This window comes from Schistocerca cancellata, chromosome 4 (assembly GCF_023864275.1).
Source record: "Schistocerca cancellata isolate TAMUIC-IGC-003103 chromosome 4, iqSchCanc2.1, whole genome shotgun sequence".
NCBI classification, from domain to species: domain Eukaryota; kingdom Metazoa; phylum Arthropoda; class Insecta; order Orthoptera; family Acrididae; genus Schistocerca; species Schistocerca cancellata.
The window spans coordinates 121454123-121474727 of NC_064629.1; the positions used below are offsets into that span (position 1 = coordinate 121454123).

The 20605-nt window shown below is 45.7% G+C and overlaps 1 protein-coding gene across 1 annotated transcript in view; it reads right to left on the reverse strand.

Annotated features, from left to right (window-relative positions):
* The window catches only part of LOC126184604 (WSC domain-containing protein 1-like), a 401052-nt gene that overhangs the window by 31652 nt on the left and 348795 nt on the right, over positions 1–20605 (reverse strand). Inside the window, exon 6 of the mRNA XM_049927057.1 lies at positions 5506–5764. Within this exon, the coding sequence (XP_049783014.1) occupies positions 5506–5764 (259 nt within the window). The remainder of the gene's footprint in view (positions 1–5505; positions 5765–20605) is intronic.

The following is a 20605-nucleotide window of genomic DNA, read 5'->3' on the forward strand; positions in this document are numbered from 1 at the left end:
ACAAGCACCCAGTGAGATGCAACGGAAATAGATGTTGCATTTTGGCGACAACCGGATTGTCTGTACCAACCCAGACACCACGAAACCGTCAGCACGTGATTAAATAGGTCTCTGTTGTTGTGGTCTTCTTGAGTCCAAATCCTGATCTGATGCAACTCTCCATGCTATTCTGTCCTATTCAAGCCTGTTCGTCTCCTGTTAATTGCTGCAACCTACATCATTTTCAATCTGTTGACTGTATTCATCTCTTGACCTCCCTCTACGATTTTTACTGCTCACACTTCCCTCTAGTACTAAATTGGAACGTGTCCTATCAACCCTCCCTTCTTTTGACTAGGTTGTGTCACTAATTCCCTTTCTTTTCAACTGTATTCAGTACCTTCCGTTTAGTTACTTGATCAACCGACATAATCTTCAGCACTCTTCTGTAGCATCATCTTTAAAAACTTCCTTTCTCTTCTTGTCTAAACTGTTTATCGTTCACAGTCTACTACCATAGAAAACTGCACTCGAGACCAATACCTTCAGACAAACCTTCCTACCACTTAAATTTATTTTCAGTGTTAATAAATTTCTCTTCTTCCGAAACATTATTCATGCCAGTCCCAGTCTACATTTTTACCCTCTCTACTTTGGCCATAGTCAGCTATTTTACTGACTAAATAGCAGAATTCAACTGCTACTTTTACTGTCTCGTTTCCTAATCTAATGTCCTCAGTATTTCCTGATTTACGCCACTGTTCTGCCTTTGTTTGTGTAAATCTCATATCCTCGTTTCAAAACGCTGTCGATTCCCTTCAACTGCTCTTCCACGTTTTTTGCTGTCTGTGACTGAATTAAAATGTCGTCACCAAACTTCAAAGTTTTCCTTTCTTCTCCCCGACTTGAATTACTTTTCCAAATTTTTCTTCAGTTTCCTTTACTGCGTGATCATTGTACAGCCTGAACAACATTGAGAATAGGTTCAAACCCTGTCTCACTCCCTTCTTCAACCGCTGATTCCCATTCTCGACTAACGTATCTCTGTCAGCATTGGTAAATGCTTTCTCTAAGTATACAAACGCAATAGACGCAGGTTTTCCTTTTCTTAGCCACTCTTCCAAAAGAATTCATAAGATCAGTTTTGCGTCACGTGAGCCTACAGTACTCCAGAATCCTAACTGGTCTTCCCTGAGGTCGGCTTCAGCCTGTTTTTCAATTCTTCTGCTAACATGTCGTGTCAGCATTTTGTGATAGTGACTTACTAAGCTGATAGTTCGGTAATATTCACACCAGTCAGCACCTGCTTTCTTTGTAATTGGAATTATCACATTATTATTCAAGTCTTGGGTATTTTTCCTGCATCATACAACTTGCACACCAGGTGGAATAGCTTTCTTATGGCTGGCTGTCCCAGGGAGTCAGTAGCTCTGACGAAATATCGTTTATCTTCATCTACATCGTCTTCTTCTTTGATATTATTGCCTACAAGATCATTTCTCACTCTATTTACGGCATTAACTATGATACACCCTATATAAGTGACATGTAATATAAATAATGTAAAAATCATTAGTCAGTAAATCTTTTGACCATTGTACCATTCACAACGTATAAATTACGTTCACATAAGACTTGATCAGGAGATGAAACGCGAAATACATGTGCACATTTTATCGACACCATCACTAATACACTATTTCATCAAAAGTATCCGGACACTTGGCAGGAACGGACATACAAGTTCGTGGCGTCCTCCACCGGTAATGCTGGAATTCAATATGGTGTTGGCCCACCCTTAGCCTTGATGAAAGCTTCCACTCTCACAGACATAAGTTCAGTCAGGTGCTGGAAGGTTTCTTGGTGAATGGCAGCCCATTCTTCACGGAGTGTTGTACTGAGGAGATGTATCGATGTCGGTCGGTGAGGCCTGGCACGAAGTCGGCCTTTCAAAACATCCAAAAGGTGTTCTGTAGGATTCAGCTCATGACTCTTTGCAGGCCAGTCAATTACAGGGATGTTATTGTCATGCAACCACTCCGCCACAGGCCGTGCATTTTGAACAAATGCGCGATCGTGTTGAAAGATGAAAACGCCATCCCCAAATTGCTCTTCAACACTAGGAATCAAAGAGGTGCTTAAAACATCAGTGTAGTCCTGTGCTGTGATAGTGCCACGCAAATAAAACGTGGGGTGCAAGCCCCCTCCATGAAAAACATGACCACGTTATAACACCATCGCCTCTGAATTTTACTGTTGGCACTACACACGCTGACAGATGACGTTCAGCAGGCATTCGCCACACCCACACCCCGCCATCGGATCGCCACATTGTGTACCGTGATTCGTTACTCCTCATAACGTTTTTTCCACTGTTCAGTCGTCCAATGTTGAGGCTCCTTACACCAAGCGAGACGTCGTTTGGAATTTGCTGGCGTGGTGTGTGGCGTATGACTAGCCGCTCGACCATGAAATCCAAGTTTTATCACCTACCGACTAACTGTCATAGTACTTGCAGTGGATCCTGATGGAGTTTGGAATTCCTGTATAATGGTCTGGATAGATGTCTGCCTATTACACATTACGATCCTCTTGAACTGTCACCGGCCTGTACGCTTTTGTGATGTACGTGTCCTTCAAGTTTCTACTTCACTATCACATCGGAAGCAGTGGACCTAGGGATTTTCAGGAGTGTGGAAATGTCGCGTACATACGTATAACACAAGTGACACCCAATTACCTGACCACATTCGAAGTCCGTGAGTTCCGTGGAGCGCCCCATTCTGCTCTCTCACGATGTCTAATGACTACTGAGGTCGCTGATATGGAATACCTGGCAGTAGATGGTAGTATAATGCACCTAAAATGAAAAACGTATGTTTTTGGGGGTGTCCGGATACTTTTGATCACATATTGTATATCTCACCCTACTGTAGATGAATTTCAGTGTGTGTCACACCACGAAAGTCGAGAATTCAAATGATTGCTCACTGTTCTCGTAATGAAAACAAGGTAGTGGAAATGAGCGTTTGGCGTCATTGGCCGGGAGGCCCCTTGCGGGGCAGGTCGGGCCACCTTGGTGCCGGTCTTATTATATCTGACGCCACATTAGGAGACCTGCGCACCGGATGGGGATGAAATGATGATGAAAACAACACAACACCCAGTCCCTGAGCGGAGAAAATCCCCGACCCAGCCGGAATCGAACCCGGGCCCATAGGGCGGCAATCCGTCATGCTTACAACTCAGCTATCGGGGCGGACAACATAATACTGAACTTATTACACTCACCGTAATTACTAGAGCTCTATATGCTGTACGATTCTGGCTTGCGCCCGCATACACTGCAACGCCCACCTTATTTTGAACCAGTTTGCAAATCGTAGAATTAACCGTGTCCTGAGAATGGAAACTGGAAACCTTAGAACTTTAATGGATCTCGTATCAAAGTAATCGAGTCACACTTGTACTTTTTCTAGTGCTATGTTTGTGGTAAAGCACTTCTTATCGGCCCGGCCGGTGTGGCCATGGGGTTAAAGGCGCTTCAATCTGGAACCGCGAGACCACTACGGTCGCAGGTTCGAATCCTGCCTCGGGCATGTGATGTCTTTACGTTAGTTAGGTTTAAGTAGTTCTAAGTTCTATGGGACTGATGACCACAGATGTTAAGTCCCATAGTGCTCAGAGCCATTTGAACCATTTGAACTTCTTATCGGCCTTCATCCCCGCGACATAACTTCGTTAACCCATGCGGCAACTGGCACGCGATTCGTGACTATAAGTACAGATAGTATGGATTATGCTGCAGGACTGAGCATAATGTGCTCCTTTAGCTTCCTCTGGTGAACACAGTTACCACCACAAGAAGTGTGTGTACAATACTCAGTCTGTATACATTTCCTGTTGTCTGACAGCAGATTTGTTGGTGGCATATCTGGGCCGCACCGACACAGCCGTATCAGACGTGGGCTTCAGAGAGCAGCCAACATACGCAGGTTTGGTAGGCTCAAGAAGTGTGTGTATAATGCTCAGTCTGTATACATTTCCTGCTGTCTGACAGCAGGTTTGTTGGTGGCATATCCCAGACATTTTATTCCAGGACGCATCGACACAGCCGTATCAGACGTGGGCTCCAGACAGCGCCCAACATACGCAGGTTTGGTAGGCTCAAGAAGTGTGTGTTCAAAAAATGGTTCAAATGGCTCTGAGCACTATGGGACTTAACATCTGAGGTCATCAGTCCCCTAGAACTTAAAACTACTTAAACCTAACTAACCTAAGGACATCACACACATCCATGCCCGAGGCAGGATTCGAACCTGCGACCGTAGCAGTCGCGCGGTTCCGGACTGCAGCCCCTAGAACCACGTGGCCACCGCAGTCGGCAAGTGTGTGTACAGTGCTCAGTCTGTATACATTTCCTGTTGTCTGACAGCAGATTTGTTGGTGGCATATCCCAGACATTTTATACCGGGACGCACCGACACAGCCGTATCAGATGTGGGCTTCAGAGAGCGGCCAACATACGCAGGTTTGGTAGGCTCAAGAAGTGTGTGTATAATGCTCAGTCTGTATACATTTCCTGTAGTTTGACATCAGATTTGTTGGTGGCATATCCCAGTAATTTTATACCGGGCCTCACCGACACAGCCGTATCAGACGTGGGCTCCAGAGATAGCCCAACATACGCAGGTTTGGTAGGCTCAAGAAGTGTGTGTTAAAAAAATGGTTCAAATGGCCTTTAGCACTATGGGACTTAACATCCGAGGTCATTAGTCCCCTAGAACTTAGATCTACTTAAACCTTACTAACCTAAGGACATCACAAACATCCATGCCCGAGGCAGGATTCGATCCAGCGACCGTAGCAGTCACGGGGTTCCGGACTGCAGCGCCTAGATGATTGGTTGGTTGTTTCGGGGAAGAGACCAAACAGCGAGGTCATCGGTCTCATCGGATTAGGGAAGGATGGGGAAGGAAGTCGGCCGTGCCCTTTCAAAGGAACCATCCCGGGATTTGCCTGGAGAGATTTAGGGAAATCACGGAAAACCTAAATCAGGATGGGCGGACGCGGGATTGAACCGTCGTCCTCCAGAATGCGAGTCCAGTGTGCTAACCACTGCGCCATCTCGCTCGGTGCAGCGCCTAGAACCGAGTGGCCACTTGCGGTCGGCAAGTGTGTGTACAATGCTCAGTCTGTATACATTTCCTGTTGTCTGACAGCAGATTTGTTGGTGGCATATCCCAGACATTTTATAGCGGGACGCACCGACACAGCCGTATCAAATGTGGGCTCCAGAGAGCGCCCAACATACGCAGGTTTGTTAGGCTATCCGCCAAATAGTCGAACTGCACTGCTACCCCGTTTAGTTTTGCCCTTGCGTGACCAATTTGCCCACACTCCTCACGGGCATTCGGCCGCATTGGCCGCCTTTGCCCGCGAGAGCTTGTGGGCCCATTGGGAGAGCACTTGGGCTGGAACACCGTGATTTAGACTGAGTGAGATAGGAGCAGTAGCAGTGAGTACCTGGCAGAAAACAGCGCCTGCTGAGAGGAAGCGGGCGGTCGGCGGAAGGGCCCGTCGGCGTGCCGCAGCACGCACGCCAGGCGGCGCTCGTCCACGGCCAGCCGGAGGAAGCGCAGCAGCCTGCGCAGCTCGCTGCTCGGCTCCAGGCGCAGCCGCTCGAAGTGCAGCAGCGTCGCTTCGTCGGCGTGCGTGTAGTTGGCCCACGTGGCCGCCAGCTCGCGCCACACCAGCGCCAGCTGCGATGCGAACCTCTCCCACTCTGCACACAAAAGACCGCACTCCGTGTTACTGCGAGGACATCTCTGGAAAACGGGCAAACCAGTTGCAATAAGTAACTCTAACGGTTCACGTTATAAATTTTCAAATAGACTTACTTTTTTCTGATTGGCTTGATAATTGGTCTAATGTATTAAACTTCCCGCATACAACGTGTGTATAACATGATTTGGCATCCAAATGTCACTGAATTTGAGTTTTGCTTACAGAAGGGTATGAGTGCACTAAAATACCGCTTTGTGTCTCCCGGGACATCCTTGTCGGGTTACTGTGGTAATCGGGTGCTAGCTGAATGGGTTGGTTATGTCTCGGTAATTCTACTTGCAGTGAATTTTTGATTCGATTTTGTCATATGATGACATGTTTGAAGACCGTGGCTGTTATTTGAAGACAAATGTTAATGGTGTTGAGACAGAAACCAGCCACAAATTTATTTTAAGTTCCTTTATTCAAAATGTACCGTTACCGGTTTCGAATCATTACGATTCATTGTCACACAGCTTTCATGCTTTCATTACAACATGTGCTGTGTTTTCTTTACTGATTAGTTATCCTAAAATATAAATAATACATAATTATAAGCACGTCACAAAGATGGCTGTGTTACAGATTTGCATTGGGATGTGACTCATGTGAAATGTCGGTTTGTAGTACCTGTTTTCATAGTTTTCGTCCAGCAGACAACGAATGCGGCGAAAACTACAAACGTTGTCTGCTGGACGAAAATTATGAAAACTAGTACTACAAACCGACATTTCACGTGAGTCATATCCAAATGCAAATCTGTAACTCAACCATCTTTGTGACGTGCTTAGCCGGCCGGAGTGGCCGAGCGGTTCTAGGCGCTACAGCCTGGAAACGCGCGACCGTACGGTCGCAGGTTCGAATCCTGCCTCGGGCATGGATGTGTGTGATGTCCTTAGGTTAGTTAGGTTTAAGTAGTTCTAAGTTCTAGGGGACTCATGACCACAGCAGTTAAGTCCCATAGTCATCAGAGCCATTTTTTGACGTGCTTATAATTATGTATTATTTATATTTTAGGATAACTTATCATTTAAAAAACGCAGCACATATTGTAATGAAAGCATGAAATCCGTGTGTCAGTGAATCGTAATGATTCGAAACCGGTAACGGTACCTTTTGAATAAAGGAACTTAAAATAAATTTGTCGCTGGTTACTGTCTCAACACCATCAGAATTTTGATTTTTCGATTGTTGACCAAAAATGGCAGCATGTCTGTATTGAGTTTTGTATTAAACCTGGGAAAACCACTGAAAAAACGTACGAAATGTTGAAGTGAGGTTTTGGTGACAACAGTGTAGCTCAGGCACATACTTATGACTGGTATATGTGGTTGGATAGATTACCATTGTCGTTTCATTACAACAGCGCTGACAGGGTGCTTCACTCTCCTCATTTTTCGTAGATTTAATATTTTTATTTCACTTTAGATTGATCCAGTGCTAGGTAAATTGTCCAGTATGAGAGTTCTGTTTGTGATGCTGCCTCTGGATCACGGGGGCCTGGGTTCGATTCCCGGCTGGATGGCGGATTTTTTCTGCCCGGGGACTGGGTGTTTGTGTTGTCCTCATCATTTCATCATCATCATCATCATCATTCTTGATAGTGGTTAGACTAGAATGTGAAAAAATTGAACTTTGTGAAAATTTAGACTTCTGTACTTACGCTGATGACAGCGTAGTTGAGCGCCCCACAAACCAAATATCGTCATCGTCTTTCTGACGCCAGTGCACGAGTGTAAGATGCACTAATTCAAAGTTTCTTTGCAGCTTTAAACCGTTTCAATTTAACCTACTTTCTGTCAAATATATCCATGTACACAATAGTATGTGGAGATCTGGCCACTCTTATGCCATCATTTTCAAAATTACTATCGAGTCAGTTTAGATTCCTTCTGCAAATTTGGAAACGGTTTATTTTTCAGGCTGATTGTGTTCTTTTGTTACGGTGGGACTACCTCACATTGGTCGGATTAATTGATTGTTCATTACAATACCAATAACATACTATTAATCTCTTTTTGGATGCCTGTCGGTCGGTGCATTTATTTCTATGTTATGGATGAAGGTAGGTTCGAGAGTGAACGATTTAGGCAAAGGTTCTGTTCCTTGCTTATTATCTTGCACCATATTCATACGTCTTTTAAAATTAGTTTCATAAAACTTAAACGATTTTCCGTCCATAGCAGTGTTATTTGAATATAAATTTGATTTAAGTATAACGTATATATGTGTAAGCATTATGTCAATAAATAGGAGAATTAATCAGACCTTTTGTATTAATAAATTTGTAGTCACACAATCCTTCCACTGATATTTATTGACTTTGCAAAACCAGCACCCATTATACAAGTACAAGGGGCTCATCCTACTGTGTCCAGACTAAGCGCCTGCAACTCTCGCTTCCCGCGAAGCAGACCGGTACAGCGGGCCCCGGACAGAGTAGGGGTCAGCCTGGCCGGTCGTCCCGGAAACACAGACGCTTCCCAGAGACCACCAGGAGGCGTCCAAGGCGCCGCAAGAGGTCGCTACAGCCGCGGACCTCTTTCCTTCCGCTCGACACATGACTGCAAATAGAGACAGCCATATCCATGCGCCGAGCAGTATTTAGGCTGGCGCAGGAGCCTGGAGAGGCCAAAGCCCACAACCGCCTCCGCCTCCTCAAACTCCTCTCTGGCCAGACATGGGGGTTGCACCCCTCTACCATCCTCCACACCTACAAATCCTTAATCCGTCCCATCCTCTGTTATGCCAGTCCTGCCTGGATATCTGCCCCCCCCCCCCCAAATTCTATCAGTCCCTCCAGATCCTTGAGCGTCATGCACTCCGCCTCGCCTTCCGTATTCGCCTCCCGTCCCCCACGCGGATCCTCTATGATCTCATTCCTTTCCCCCATCTGCTCCTCTTCCTCGAACATATCCGCATCCTCTACACCTCCCGCTGTCTTGAACCCCCTCACCCCCTGGTTGCTCCTCTCCTCTCCCATCCTCGCCCCCTGCCACGTCTTCACCGTTGTGTCCCCCCTACCCTCCATCTCTACACCCTCCATCTCCTTTCCCAAGGTGGCTTCCGTCAACTCCCCCTCCCGGATGATGCCCTCTCTCCCTCCATTTATCCTTCCTATCAACTCTGATCCTCCCTCCCCCTCCTTTCCTCTGTCCTTTCCCTGGGCTCCCTCTTCCCCCCCCCTCTTCCGTCCTGTTTCCTCCCCACTACACCTCTCCCTACCTCCCTTCTCCCCCCAGTCCTTTTGTATTCCCCTCCTCTGCCTACCCCCCTCCCTGTCGCGTCTGCCCCCCACCCCTCTTATGGGTCCTCATCCTCCATCAGCTCCTTTCCCAGTTCCCCCCCCCCCCTTCGCTTTTACTCTCCTTTCCCCCCCTTTTTGTTTTCCCATCTCCTGTTCAGTTTCCCCCCACCTGCTCTCGACTGTGGTGTCACCTTTGCCGACTTTTTCGTGCTGTGTTCTAGTGACTATTCAGTGTTGTGTTGCAAACAGAAACCATGCTGTCGCTGGGTGTGCATTTTATATACTTTGCGAACAGAATCCAGACTGTCGCCGTGTTTTTTTTTAATTGTCTATTGTTTTCCCTGTCTGCTCCGTATGTATTTTTATTCGCTTCATCATCCCTCTGTTGTTTGTTTTAATTTCCCCGTTTTCTTTTCACCTTGTTACTCACTAAGTCCCCGATTTTATCGCCTGTTTTTTATTATTATTTATTCTCCTGCTCTTTGTCAGAAAATCTGTAGGCTGCAGAGCGGCGTCCTAAGCTGCTGCCAGCCCGCCCCCTTCGGGGGGAATTGAAATTCAATAAAGGAAAAAAAAAAAAAACCTGGAGAGGCTTCCTCTCCCACCCCATGTGTCTCCCACCTCTTCGTGAACCCACTGATGCCCCTCCTCTCTTCCTCCCACCGCTTCCCCAGCTGCCCCATGCTCTCCCCTCCTTTTTCATCCTCTCTGACGTTTCCCCACGGCAGGTCCCACCTGGCAGTTTTATTCTTCGTCGTGTGTGCTCCAAGTGGGTTTTAAGTGTGTCGTTCCGAAGTGTTTTTAATACTGTGGCCGACCTTTAACCTGTGCATACGCATTCAGTGTCTTCTCTGTGTTTTAAGAATCGCCAACTGTGTTTTTTAACTTTCTGGTGACTTTTTTAACTGTCCCCAATGAACGTATCCATGTCCGTGTATTTTTACTTCCATTTTCTCCCCTTATTGTGTTTTATGTTCCACTTTTTATCTCCTTATGTATGTATCATTTTATTCTTGTTTTAGTTGTCGTGTCACTCGGCTGAAGAGCGGCGAATTGTGCCGCTGACAGCCCTCCCCTGCCAATATGGGGCAGGGGAATGAAATAACAATAAAGAAAAAAAAAACTGGAGAGGCGGTTCACGCCGAGCGGGCCCAGTGGTATTATCGTAGCCGCCGCGTCATCGTCCACCGCCGCCAGCGTACCCGAGCCATCCCCGCACGACCCCTACTCGTCCTCGGACTCAGGTGACGGCAACGTGGACTCCGCGTGGACTCCACGCCGCTCTTCACGAGACGCCCAGGGCTTGGTTTGCTGAAGTTGTATGGTTACTACAGACAGTTTATGTTTGGAAGAATCTCTGATTTAGTTATTGGTAGGCTTGGAGGATCAGTCCTACCTCACGAAAATTGTTTTGTAACTCTTGAAGAAAGACTTTAGTTTAAATAAAACGCTGTAACTCACACTCTGAGATTTTCCTATCCGTGGACGGCGGATATATTACATCCCCTTGTAATCCGTTACACAAGCTTAAGTTCTCAGTTATGTATTTCAGTGAGTGAGGAGCAATCTGAAAGCTGAGAGGTCCAGCCAGCAGCAGACATTTATGACAAGTTTTGTCAGCTCACTCACAACCTCTTGCTTAATATGATAACTCTGCTTCAGGATTTGTGTGGCTGGCATCCTATGGTATCAGATGGTGAGGTTCCCCATAGTCGAGCCCATGCTGTAGGACTTTGTAGCTGGAAACTGAATCAAATCGTGAGAGATATGTTAGTTTCTTGTACCATGTCTTTACTGTTTTGTTATGTGTATTTTCGATGTCTTGGTGTTCCTTTCTTGTCTCGATAATCCACGTTGTAACATCAGTATTGCATGTTTTGGAAGGGTTGTTTTGAGTATGTACTCGGGTGTTTGTGACAGGATTTATATGTGACTAAGAAGTAAGAGCATGTATTCTGGGTCCGCAGCTCGTGGTCTCGTGGTCGCGTTCTCGCTTCCCGGCGTCCCGGGTTCGATTCTCGCCGGAGTCAGGGTCTTTCACCTGTCTCGAGATGACTGGGTGTTTGTGTTGTCCTCATCATTTCATCATTATTCATGAAAGTGGCGAGATTAGACTGAGCAAAGGTTGGAAGTTTCCACGGGCGCTAATAACTGCGCAGTTGAACGCCCAACAAACAAAACATCATGTTTTCTACAGTCCAGGTGGGTTGAGAATCTAATGATGTCACGTAGCCAAACAATAAATCAAGAAGCGTTAGAAAGTTCTGAAAATATGGAGGCCTCAAATGCGATAGCACAGTTGGAAGTAGATAAGGTGGAGCTAGATTCGCCAGCAGGCAGCGACGAGGTGAGGCAAGATAGTTGCATTCGCAAGAAAATATAAGGGTAGGAAAATCACAACGCGAAGTCGAGACCGGAGGCACTATTGATAATAGCGCGAGTTCTGATGCTGAGAATTGTCAAGTTCAGTTTGCGTGCTCCCAAAATTATGTTCAATTGGGCCATGACTGTCAGGTAATTGAGAGTTTGATCAGATGCTTCAGTACATAGGCGAGATGAGAAAAGAGAGATCGGAAAATATAGGAGGTAGGAGAGGGACAAGCAGAGACGAGAATAGGTCAAGAGGAAAAGAGGCGAGGGATATATTGATCAATTAATTACCCCCTCCTCTGTGGAAAACAACTCATTTACCCCCTCCCCTTCTCCATCTCGAAATTGGCGGGAAAAGGATTCAGTCTGTGCTTGAGAGAAAGGATCTCATATCATAGAATTCCAGAATAAAATTGCAGTTTTTGTACAGAGATTTAGTGTTGTAGTGGAATGGGGAAGTTAGGTCCGAGGTGAGCAGTGTATGGATACTGATCTTGAATTTTATTTTCACAAAATGTTTCACGCTCTGAAAACGGAACACCAAAAATAGCAAACACAAAGGCAACAAAAACAACTTACTGCCCGTGAATTGTGCAGGGAATGTCATTGTTCCGTGCTAAAGATTGATATGACGACATTAGTTGTCCGAAAATCATGTAAACACTAGTTGACTGAAGGTGTACTTTCTGTCTATATACATAATAGTTCAAGTAAAACACGTTTAATCCTGCTACCTTCCTTTAAAAAAATGCTGTACATATGTGCTCTTTCGGATCATAATGACCCAGTATGATATGTACGGGGTAGCAGCCAGTCAAGGAATATTTTAGGGAATTGGTTTAAAGAGTTTTATTTGAAAGTCCCCAGTCGATTCTTTACAAGTTTTCTCCCAGAGCGACTTCCGTTGTGCCTACGGGACACAAGTGGCCTGCCTTTCAGAACCGAGGCAGTTCGGTCCAGTTAAGGCCGCTGACAAGAGACGCCTTGAGCCCTGTGCTGAAACTGCTAGCTAATTCACGCCATCGGTTTTAGCCAGTAGCGTGGGTGGGATACAGGTCACGTGGGCCAACGCCGTAGGATTCTTCAGTACACTACTACTTCTCTCTCTTGTGGTCTAGACCTCGAGCTGAACGAACGTCTTTCTTTGAAGGGAGAGTCTCCGGCTCTGCGGCCAATGACCGGCCGCCAACATAAATTAGCATGAACCGTCTCCTCTTCTGTTGCTCTCTTATTTAGTTGTTCGTCCTCCTAGACTGGCCTAGACCTGGTAACTTCTTCCCTAGGCGCGCCCCTTGTATACGGTATTCTGAAATATATTCTCATTATTTTACCGGATTTTCTGTTCTGTCAATTAACGGCAGCCCTGGCTGCCTACTCACAAGTCTCACCGCTCGACCTCCTGTACAATGTCGTCGTAAGCCGGATGCAACACTCTTCTTCTGTTTCCCTGCACATGTACAGGTATTTAAAGGGAATGATGATTATAAATTGTTAAAAATAATTATCATTTGGAATATACATCTACAGTGCCTGGCAGAGGGTTCATCAAACTACCTTCACAATTAATCTTTATTATTCCACTCTCGAGCAGCGCGAGGAAGAAATGAACACCTATATGTATTGCATTATACAAAAATCTTACAGCATTACGTGCCAACAATCTCATCAATGATGTAAGCTCTAGTCATGAGTGAGCTGTTGCGCCGGGCAGTGTGGCCGAGTAGTTCTAGGCGCTGCAGTCTGGAACCGCACGACCGCTACGGTCGCAGGTTCGAATCCTGCCTCGGGCATGGATGCGTGTGATGTCCTTAGGTTAGTTAGGTTTAAGTAGTTCTAAGTTCTAGGGGACTGATGACCTTAGACGTTAAGTCCCATTGTGCTCAGAGCCATCTGAGCTCTTGCGCAATATACTTTTACTCATTGTATAAACTGTCAGTCACTGGAACAATTAATTTTACTTAGAATTCCACACATTGGGCAGTGGTATGTGACGCTAACTTTGCAAACATATTTGTTTCAGTTTGAACACTTCATTGGCGTCGTGCTGTCACAACTTGATGGAAAGAATTTACGTCTGGCACGTTTGCATCTTTCGTTGCCACGACTGGAGCTTCGTGTTGATGGATTCACTATTTGTAATTTTGTAACAATGGCCGCTGACCATTCCGTGACAGCATTTTTTTAGCTTCAATGTAACGAGTAGTCAGAAGTTTACCAAATCATCGAGAAATCTTCTTCTTTTGCAAAAAACATTTTGTTTCCACCCAGGATTTACATCACACCTCACCACGAAAGCATTGTAGGCAGAAGTGTCAATAATATTGCAGAAAAGGGTCATTGGCCAGCAGTTGGTTTTCCTCTTGCATGTGGAGGTGCCAATAAGCTGGTCCAATGTGTTAACTGCTCCCTTACTTGCGTTATAGTGCAATACTATGTTTGATTTCTTGTCTTATCTGTTTCTTATTTCCTCACTGTTGTGCACTGTGCTCTTCAGGACAACCTCTTTTTCTTCCTTCTAACCAAAGATGCGACAGTGATATCCTCAGTAAAAAGACTGAAGTGTGAACATCTTCTTCGCTTGATATATCATTGGGGAGTTCAGGCTTTTTATTTTCACTGTCCCCAGCACTGTAAGACGTCTTTTGAGAATTCTTTAGCCTAATGCATATGATGTAAAGAAATCGTCGCAAGTAACATCGTCGCAAGCTGTGAAAACCATCATAGCTTGATTTTTTCTCAGGTGATTGCCCAGATAATTTTCCTATATAGTGTTGTGTCTTCAAAACACATGAAGTAGCACTATCACAAAATGTCCATATTTTTAGATCGTATTTTGAGGGTTTACTCGGTTCACATTAGTAGTAGGACAATGTATGTCCTATACCTCTTTGTTAGTGCAGGTTGCATACAATCTGGGGCAAACTTCATGACACCCTCTCCTTAATCTGTTGATATGTAAATTGATTTATGACCTATTGGGGGTTGATTTATGGAGCCATTGGGATAGTCTGTCCTTCTGAGAATTCCTCACGCCTCCCCTCTACCTCCCCAAACTCTCTGGTAAATCCCCTACCCCTTCCCCTTTCCCACACAAATACAAACACACTTTTGTTATCAAATTAATTAACTAATTAAATTGATCAATTAATTACCCCCCTCCTCTATGGGAAACAACTCACTTACCCCCTCCCCTTCCCCATCTCGAAATTGGCGGGAAAAGGATTCAGTCTGTGCTGGAGAGGAAGGACCTTGTGACACGAAATCCAAATCAATGTCAATAATATATTGATGTATATTCTTTATTTAAATAATTTAAGGGAGACAGGGCTTCCCCATTGGGTAGAGCTCACGTCTGCACCATAACACCCCCGCTTCTCGTGACGTGGTAACTGTAAGCACTGAGGAATGGAATGAAGTGCGGTATAGTAGCCGCTGTTTGGGGTCTCTGGCGCATGTGTCTGTCGCGTGGGCGCCTCCACGGAGATCAAAATTCGCCCAAGGTTCTAATTACGAATAACAATATTAAATACCACTGACCACAGACCATCAATTGATAGCATTTAGTTGATCAGAAAATTCCAGACTCGCTTCCTGTCTTTGTCTCTCTCAAGAGACTACTTCCTGTTTGCGTGTGTGAACCAACGTCTCCAAACACTCAGCCACAGATTTTCATCCCTCCTCAGAATATTGTGTTCCTGTTGACTGGGGACAAAGGGAGAGCTGACGTAATTTCCATATCAAAAATTGAGAGAAATATCCAATTTGCACTACCCTATATAATTAAATGCTTAACAATTTACAAGAGTCAAACAGATCACTTGAAACACTTACCACAACCTTACTATGATCCTTCTTTGTAATAAAAATATATTTTCAATGTTCGAGTGTCGCACACAAACATTATGCAAATCAAGTAATTAAATTTCCACCACAATAGATTGTAGAGATATATATATCTCAGGTCTTGTATACACCGACGTTTGAGAACACAAGAACACGTCTCCATCTCAACGTTTCCACTAAACATATCAGGTGAAAAAATTAAACTTATCACACACATTGGCGATCGCAAAAGAGCACTCCGTCCGGCGACTGCCAGGATCTGCAGTCATACTGTCCGCTGCCAGAAGGGACATTGCATCGTCTCATGGGCGCCGGCTGCTAGACGTACCGGATATGCCGGAGCTGCACTCCCATACCCCGGCATCCACACATTGTCCCTACAAAAAGCTCAGAGGTTGGAGATAGTGTCACCAAGCAGTCAACTGATCTGTTTACACGTGGGGAATAATCGTCCAGCGCCGGCCAGTGTGGCCGTGCGGTTCTTCAAAACGGTTCAAATGGCTCTGAGCACTATGGGACTTAACATCTGTGGTCATCAGTCCCCTAGAACTTAGAACTACTTAAACCTAACTAACCTAAGGACATCACACACTATATAGAAAGGTCCCAGAACTGCTCTCATTAATAAATGGTCAAAACGCCCATATAGTACTAGGGACAGAAAGTTGGCTGAAACCAGACATAAACAGTAATGAAATCCTAAACTCAGATTGTAATGTATACCGCAGAGACAGGCTGGACAGTGAAGGGGGAGGCGTGTTTATAGCGATAAGAAGTGCAATAGTATCGAAGGAAATTGACGGAGATCCGAAATGTGAAGTGATTTGGGTGAAGGTCACGGTTAAAGCAGGCTCAGACATGGTAATTGGATGTCTCTATAGGCCCCCTGGCTCAGCAGCCATTGTGGCTGAGCACCTGAAGGATAATTTGGAAAATATTTCGAGTTGATTTCCCCATCATGTTATAGTTCTGGGTGGAGATTTTAATTTGCCGGATATAGACTAGGAGACTCAAACGTTCATAACGGGTGGCAGGGACAAAGAATCCAGTGAAATTTTTTTAAGTGCTTTATCTGAAAACTACCTTGAGCAGTTAAACAGAGAACCGACTCGTGGCGATAACATATTAGACCTTCTGGTGACAAACAGACCCGAACTATTTGAAAAAGTTAACGCAGAACAGAGAATCAGCGATCATAAAGCGGTTACGGCATCGATGATTTCAGCCGTAAATAGAAATATGAAAAAGGGTAGGAAGATTTTTCTGTTTAGAAAAAGTGACAAAAAGCAGATTTCAGAGTACCTGTCGGCTCAACACAAAAGTTTTGTCTCAAGTACAGATAGTGTTGAGGATCAGTCGACAAAGTTCAAAACCATCGTACATTATGCGTTAGATGAGTATGTGCCAAGCAAGATCGTAAGAGATGGAAAAGAGCCACCGTGGTACAACAACCGTGTTAGAAAACTGCTGCGGAAGCAAAGGGAACTTCACAGCAAACATAAACATAGCCAAAGCCTTGCAGACAAACAAAAATTACGCGAAGCGAAATGTAGTGTGAGGAGGGCTATGCGAGAGGCGTTCAATGAATTCGAAAGTAAAGTTCTATGTACTGACTTGGCAGAAAATCCTAAGAAATTTTGGTCTTACGTCAAAGCGGTAGGTGGATCAAAACAAAATGTCCAGACACTCTGTGACCAAAATGGTACTGAAACAGAGGATGACAGACTAAAGGCCGAAATACTAAATGTCTTTTTCCAAAGCTGTTTCACAGAGCAAGACTGCACTGTAGTTCCTTCTCTAGATTGTCGCACAGATGACAAAATGGTAGATATCGAAATAGACGACAGAGGGATAGAGAAACAATTAAAATCGCTCAAAAGAGGAAAGGCCTCTGGACCTGATGGGATACCAGTTCGATTTTACACAGAGTACGCGAAGGAACTTGCCCCCCTTCTTGCAGCGGTGTACCATAGGTCTCTAGAAGAGCGTAGCGTTCCAAAGGATTGGAAAAGGGCACAGGTCATCCCCGTTTTCAAGAAGGGACGTCGAACAGATGTACAGAACTATAGACCTATATCTCTAACGTCGATCAGTTGTAGAATTTTGGAACACGTATTGTGTTCGAGTATAATGACTTTTCTGGAGACTAGAAATCTACTCTGTAGGAATCACCATGGGTTTCGAAAAAGACGGTCATGTGAAACCCAGCTCGCGCTATTCGTCCACGAGACTCAGAGGGCCATAGACACGGGTTCACAGGTAGATGCCGTGTTTCTTGACTTCCGCAAGGCGTTCGATACAGTTCCCCACAGTCGTTTAATGAACAAAGTAAGAGCATATGGACTATCAGACCAATTCTGTGATTGGATTGAGGAGTTCCTAGATAACAGGACGCAGCATGTCATTCTCAATGGAGAGAAGTCTTCCGAAGTAAGAGTGATTTCAAGTGTGCCGCAGGGGAGTGTCATAGGACCGTTGCTATTCACAATATACATAAATGACCTGGTGGATGACATCGGAAGTTCACTGAGGCTTTTTGCAGATGATGCTGTGGTGTATCGAGAGGTTGTAACAATGGAAAATTGTACTGAAATGCAGGAGGACCTGCAGCGAATTGACGCATGGTGTAGGGAATGGCAATTGAATCTCAATGTAGACAAGTGTAATGTGCTGCGAATACACAGAAAGATAGACCCTTTATCATTTAGCTACAAAATAGCTGGTCAGCAACTGGAAGCAGTTAATACCATAAATTATCTGAGAGTACGCATTAGGAGTGATTTAAAATGGAATGATCATATAATGTTGATCGTCGGTAAAGCAGATACCAGACTGAGATTCATTGGAGGAATCCTAAGGAAATGCAATCCGAAAACAAAGGAAGTAGGTTACAGTACGCTTGTTCGCCCACTGCTTGAATACTGCTCAGCAGTGTGGGATCCGTACCAGATAGGGTTGATAGAAGATATAGAGAAGATCCAACGGAGAGCAGCGCGCTTCGTTACAGGATCATTTAGTAATCGCGAAAGCGTTACGGAGATGATAGGTAAACTCCAGTGGAAGACTCTGCAGAAGAGATGCTCAGTAGCTCGGTACGGGCTTTTGTCAAAGTTTCTAGAACATACCTTCACCGAAGAGTCAAGCAGTATATTGCTCCCTCCTACGTATATCTCGCGAAGAGACCATGAGGATAAAATCATAGAGATTAGAGCCCACACAAAGGCATACCGACAATCCTTCTTTCCACGAACAATACGAGACTGGAATAGAAGGGAGAACCGATAGAGGTACTCAAGGTACCCTCCGGCACACACCGTCAGGTGGCTTGCGGAGTATGGATGTAGATGTAGATGTAGATCATATTTTTTTGACAAAGAAATATGATCAAATGGTAGTCGAATTTCTTTGACAAAGACCTTGGTGTGGCGCTGAAAACGGGTATTACTATGTCATCATATTTTTCGTCAAGGTTCAAGAAGGCAGACAACAACAATTTATTATACACTTGTACAGCAACTGCATTGTGTGTGCATTTGGAACAGAAGCTGCGGAAGAACGGGAAATATACTACGGTGAAGCCATAGGTTTTACGTCGAGACAGTAAAAGCATTCAGCAAAACTTGTTACGAGACCTGCAAGTGGAGGACGTCAAGTCTTATAGAAATAACGAATGGAAGAGAATGCATTTCAGTATTTGCTCAGTAAAGTGGCTCTCACTTGAGTAATGTGATATGTGTAGAAGACAGGTTCACCATAACACTGCGATTTCTTGCTACAGGAGAGAGAGCTTCTCTAGCTTACAATACAGCACTCGAATACCACAGAGCACGTCAACCAAAATAATTCCAGAAACGTATAAGGCGATTTATAAAGCACTGAAGGAGGAATATCAGAAGATAAATAAATACACTCCTGGAAATGGAAAAAAGAACACATTGACACCGGTGTGTCAGACCCACCATACTTGCTCCGGACACTGCGAGAGGGCTGTACAAGCAATGATCACACGCACGGCACAGCGGACACACCAGGAACCGCGGTGTTGGCCGTCGAATGGCGCTAGCTGCGCAGCATTTGTGCACCGCCGCCGTCAGTGTCAGCCAGTTTGCCGTGGCATACGGAGCTCCATCGCAGTCTTTAACACTGGTAGCATGCCGCGACAGCGTGGACGTGAACCGTATGTGCAGTTGACGGACTTTGAGCGAGGGCGTATAGTGGGCACGCGGGTGGACGTACCGCCGAATTGCTCAACACGTGGGGCGTGAGGTGTCCACAGTACATCGATGTTGTCGCCAGTGGTCGGCGGAAGTTGCACGTGCCCGTCGACCTGGGACCGGACCGCAGCGACGCACGGATGCACGCCAAGACCGTAGGATCCTACGCAGTGCCGTAGGGGACCGCACCGCCACTTCCCAGCAAATTAGGGACACTGTTGCTCCTGGGGTATCGGCGAGGACCATTCGCAACCGTCTCCATGAAGCTGGGCTACGGTCCCGCACACCGTTAGGCCGTCTTCCGCTCACGCCCCAACATCGTGCAGCCCGCCTCCAGTGGTGTCGCGACAGGCGTGAATGGAGGGACGAATGGAGACGTGTCGTCTTCAGCGATGAGAGTCGCTTCTGCCTTGGTGCCAATGATGGTCGTATGCGTGTTTGGCGCCGTGCAGGTGAGCGCCACAATCAGGACTGCATACGACCGAGGCACACAGGGCCAACACCCGGCATCATGGTGTGGGGAGCGATCTCCTACACTGGCCGTACACCACTGGTGATCGTCGAGGGGACACTGAATAGTGCACGGTACATCCAAACCGTCATCGAACCCATCGTTCTACCATTCCTAGACCGGCAAGGGAACTTGCTGTTCCAACAGGACAATGCACGTCCGCATGTATCCCGTGCCACCCAACGTGCTCTAGAAGGTGTAAGTCAACTACCCTGGCCAGCAAGATCTCCGGATCTGCCCCCATTGAGCATGTTTGGGACTGGATGAAGCGTCGTCTCACGCGGTCTGCACGTCCAGCACGAACGCTGGTCCAACTGAGGCGCCAGGTGGAAATGGCATGGCAAGCCGTTCCACAGGACTACATCCAGCATCTCTACGATCGTCTCCATGGGAGAATAGCAGCCTGCATTGCTGCGAAAGGTGGATATACACTGTACTAGTGCCGACATTGTGCATGCTCTGTTGCCTGTGTCTATGTGCCTGTGGTTCTGTCAGTGTGATCATGTGATGTATCTGACCCCAGGAATGTGTCAATAAAGTTTCCCCTTCCTGGGACAATGAATTCACGGTGTTCTTATTTCAATTTCCAGGAGTGTATTTTGTGCACTACATGGT